Below are 4,303 nucleotides of genomic sequence, written 5' to 3'. Positions count from 1 at the left end.
GAGTGTTCTTGAATATTGGGTCTAACATGGGAAAGGAGAAATGAGTTTCAATGTTTAAGTGGCAAAGGAAGAGGACAATTCTCGAGATAACGAAACACAAGAGTTATGAAAGATGAGGATATGTCTGAACCAAAGAAAATGGAGATAGATGGTGAGATAAAAAAAAAAAAGTGATGAAAAAGCTGTAACAGAAAATAAAGAATCAGAGGTTTAGACAAATGGAGACAATGCTCAGACTGAAAAAGCTGTGATGAAAGATAAAGAGTCAGAAGTTAACTATTGATTGTAGGCAAGACTCATTCTTTGGAAGAAGAGATGTTAGAGTTTTACAAATACTAAACTGTAGACTAAAAGACCACTAGAGTAAAACAAATATATTTGTTTTGGAAGAAGAGATGTTAGAGTTTCACAAATACTAAACTGAACACTAAAAGACCACAAGAATAAAGTACATATCTGGAGCAAGAATAATGAAAATGTTTCTTTGATGAAGAGATTGACACTAGGAACCGATAGGTGAAACATTTTCCTTCATTTTTATTTATTCGTAGTTTTAATGCTACATAAACATAACTATGATGTGATTTCGAATATGCGACGAAGGTGGATATTGAAATATTTTTTGGTTTGAGGCGGATTATAATTCAGAGAATTTCATTATGATATTTATATGGTATGGTTTTGGCCTTTTGCGATCCTACAGTTTTTATTATTGAAATATTATATTTTCTTCTAATGTTGAAAAATCATGTTTAAGGTAAGTAACAACTCAAAATGATAATCAATCAACACATGCTTTGATTTTTTAATTATTATTGCAAACAACATATAAAAATTATCTTTAAAATAATTAAAATAAAAACAAAATAAAAAAATAATCCCGCGGCGTAGCGCGGGTACTATCCTAGTATTATATAATAAAGTAGAGTACCACTCTCAAAACTTTCTCTCTGGGACTGTCACCTAAAAAACTGAGACGCTGTTATCTGTCCAATTCTTTTTTTTTTAACCATTGGGCCACAACTGGCCGGTCCATTAGCCAAATTTCTACATTCGTAGGAGTCAGGATTCGATCCTGGGTGTAATGGTACTTTCTACAAATGGACTTACCTCCTGCCACTGCACTAAGGTCACTTCACAGTTATCTGTCCAAATTTATGTTATATAATTTTTTTAGTTTTTCATCTCTTAATGTATTCAACTAAAAATATTTAAAACAATAACTAAATAAAAAATAAACTAAGTAAAGAAATGAAAATTTTAAAGATTAAGAACAATACTATAAGTTTTATTTGTAATAATAATATGATTCAAATTTTAATAGAAAAATGATCATACTTCAAATTTTTGAAAGTATTATTCAGTTTTATAATTAATGTAAAACAAAAATTCTAATTAAAATAAAAACAAAGACAGCTAGAATAAGTACTTAAATTTTAGCGGTGCAGTGTTCTAAACTGAATCAGGGAAATAACACTGACCATTATAGAGTAGTCAAAAAAAAAATTACAATATCTCATAACCTACATATGGGTCACTATAACAACAACATCATAAAAGTAACAAAAAACCAAAAATAAAACAAAACCATCATCTATAGCAAAACTTAAATATTACTAATGGATGTTATTCTCTAATACTATGAAGCAAGCTCAATGCCAACACATGCACACACCCACCTCATTTTCAAAAATCAAACACCAAAAAACAACATCTACTACACAATCTCATATTCTAACAACTACAAATTACAACCAAACAATTCACATTTTAGAAACATAACCAATTTTTATATTAACTTCCATGAATAATTTGATAGATTTTATACACGCAACTATCCTGTCATTTGGATCAGCCAACTCGCAAGCACTCAATATCTTTTTTGAAATCGATTATCACAATCCAAATACGACAAGAACACTTGATATGGAAACCGTAATATAAAATCTAAAAATAACACAAAGACAAGCCACCCAAGACGAAAAAAAATAATGTTCAATTTGTCTTCAAGATCTTCAAGAAACTCAAAATATCAACTTTTTATTTTGCAATCACAAATTCTACAATGAATGTATTGCATTTTGGTTACATCACAAAATAACATGTCCTAATTGTAGAATACAAATAGTATAACTATAATACAATTTAAAATTCAATAAAAGAAATATCAATAATATAATAATATTTAAATTATTAAAAGGATTTTAAATTTTTCATAATTTAGAAAATGATGACCTGATCATTTAGAATTAACTATATAGTTAACGAATACAAATCAAATAATTCCAAAGCTCTAATGACTTTTAACCAAAAAACAAAGTCTCTCTATACAAATAATTTTTGTTGGTATACTCCACATTGTAAAATCTCTCGAAAAAAATTATTAGCCAAATCGGCAAATCCTAATGACTTTTAACAAAAAAAAAAAACTAGTATAACAATCTCGTGCAACGCACATGAGTCAACCTAGTAATAAAGAAAGGAGAAAGAGTGGTGTAGATAGCTATTGTTTCTTAATCACTAATTTTAAAAACAATTAAAAGGCCGAATGGTAACAAAGTTTTCGTCCCATAGCTGAGAGTTAAACAAATAAATGTAAAGTGCAGCGGATAGATAAATTCTTTTCTTTTTTGGTTGTAAAATGTTAAAATGAAAGCATTATAAAATATTTATAACCAAAACAAAATAGAAAGTTGTCAAAATAATGTTGTTCGATCTACACCAACATATATAAAAATCATTTAACTCCGAAGAAAAGGATATAGCTCATACCTAAGATTACAACTCGTACCCAAAACTCTTGCTCCCTGTTTACCATCACAACACTTCGAAAGTTGATTGATACTCCATTCCAAACAAGGCTGGCAGTCAGCTACGTCTTTTGCACACTGCACCATTGCATACACTTTTTGTGTCCCAATTCTCTCCTCTGCTGCTGCATAATATAAAAACTCGACGCCGTCCGCGCCCGTCTTATCAGCTTTCACAGTCAGCTGTCGTAGGAATTCCTTTGTCTTCTTGTTGAACAACATTTTATCCCCCCTCACATTGTTTGGGTTATGCATTGAGAAAGTATTCTTGTAATTCATCTTCCTTGGGGCTTGGTCATTGATCATACTAATATCGAGAAAACACTGGTCGTACCATATTATCCCCCCTTTATTTCTCGGACATCTCTTACGAAACTGTCAAATAAATATACATACATGTTATGGTTCATCTCAAATGATACTTTAAACTTTCAATGCAAAGAATGACTCAATAATGCTTTGCAACTTTATATAACTATTTCGTAAGATAATAAAGTATAATATATCGATAATAAGATGTAAATTTGTGACCCCGGCTCAAAGTGTTTTTTTTTCCCCGGCTCAAATTTGTTTGTTTCTTTTTTTTTTTTTTTTTTTAAACTCCAGTCTAAGTTTTGGTTTTCAATAATCATTTATCTTTTAGCTCTATTGTGATGTTATACTTATACACCACACCACAATATGTATATCATATATGTTAATATGTAATAATGTTGAAGTGACCTTACCCCGGCAACGGCTGTGTCGTAGCAGGTTCGACAGTTGGACTTGTACGAGTCCCCACGACACTGGAATATGATGGTAGTGGAATTGCGACCCTCAGTATTAGAGCTGTGTACGAACCCCTGTCTAGTATCGTCGGCGACGAAACGGATGAGAGAGTTGAGGTCTTTCTCGTATTTACTTCCCTGCTGGTATTTTCCTTGGTTAACCCGGCATTTGTGGTGAAGATATTCATTCGTAATATTCAGGGATGAAACGCTGCATATGAGGAGTTGTATAGCCAATATATAAAAAGAAATGAGGCATTTGCATAGAGAATATGACGAGTACATTATATTGAATTCGTAATATTCAGGGATTAAGATGTTTTTAGGAGACTCAGAACGATTTTAGTTTATTGACACACATCAGTAACTGATTTAACTATTTTTCTCAAAACACTATTCTCTCTTTTGGCTACTTTATACAAAATGCTATTGTATCATTTGAGTTTGTAGAAAAAATGTTTTTTTTCCCTCAAAAGTAGAAGAAATGTTCTTTCTTCTTTTTTTTTGGTCTGTAACAGACAGAAGAGAGGGGTCGGGTATTTTTCGGCGAAGGGTGAGGATGGCCAATGGAAAAGTCAAAATTTTACATGTTTTACTTTTAAGTTAAATTATTTTAGGGAAATATAATCACCGTACCACAAGTTTTGATGAAGGAACAAACGGATTTCGGGATTGGGGATTTGTTAAAGTGAGTTAAAGTGTATCATCTTGTTAGAAGTTTAA

The 4,303-nt window shown here is 31.1% G+C and overlaps 1 protein-coding gene across 1 annotated transcript; it reads right to left on the bottom strand.

The window, feature by feature from the left end:
- Positions 1-2,621: 2,621 nt before the first annotated feature.
- Positions 2,622-4,029, bottom strand: LOC104748420 (cysteine-rich repeat secretory protein 34-like). The gene is made up of 2 exons (XM_087489554.1): positions 3,539-4,029; positions 2,622-3,185 (listed from the first exon to the last, which is right to left on the bottom strand). The coding sequence occupies exons 1-2, from the start codon at positions 3,863-3,865 to the stop codon at positions 2,742-2,744; spliced, it is 771 nt and encodes a 256-aa protein (XP_087345680.1). The 5' UTR covers positions 3,866-4,029; the 3' UTR covers positions 2,622-2,741.
- Between the last annotated feature and the right edge of the window lie 274 nt (positions 4,030-4,303).

Source organism: Camelina sativa, chromosome 15 (genome assembly GCF_030686135.1).
Source record: "Camelina sativa cultivar CO46 ecotype springtype chromosome 15, ASM3068613v1".
NCBI classification, from domain to species: Eukaryota; Viridiplantae; Streptophyta; class Magnoliopsida; order Brassicales; family Brassicaceae; genus Camelina; species Camelina sativa.
The sequence above is the reverse complement of the archived record's forward strand: the minus strand, read 5'-3'. Positions and strand labels throughout refer to the sequence as shown.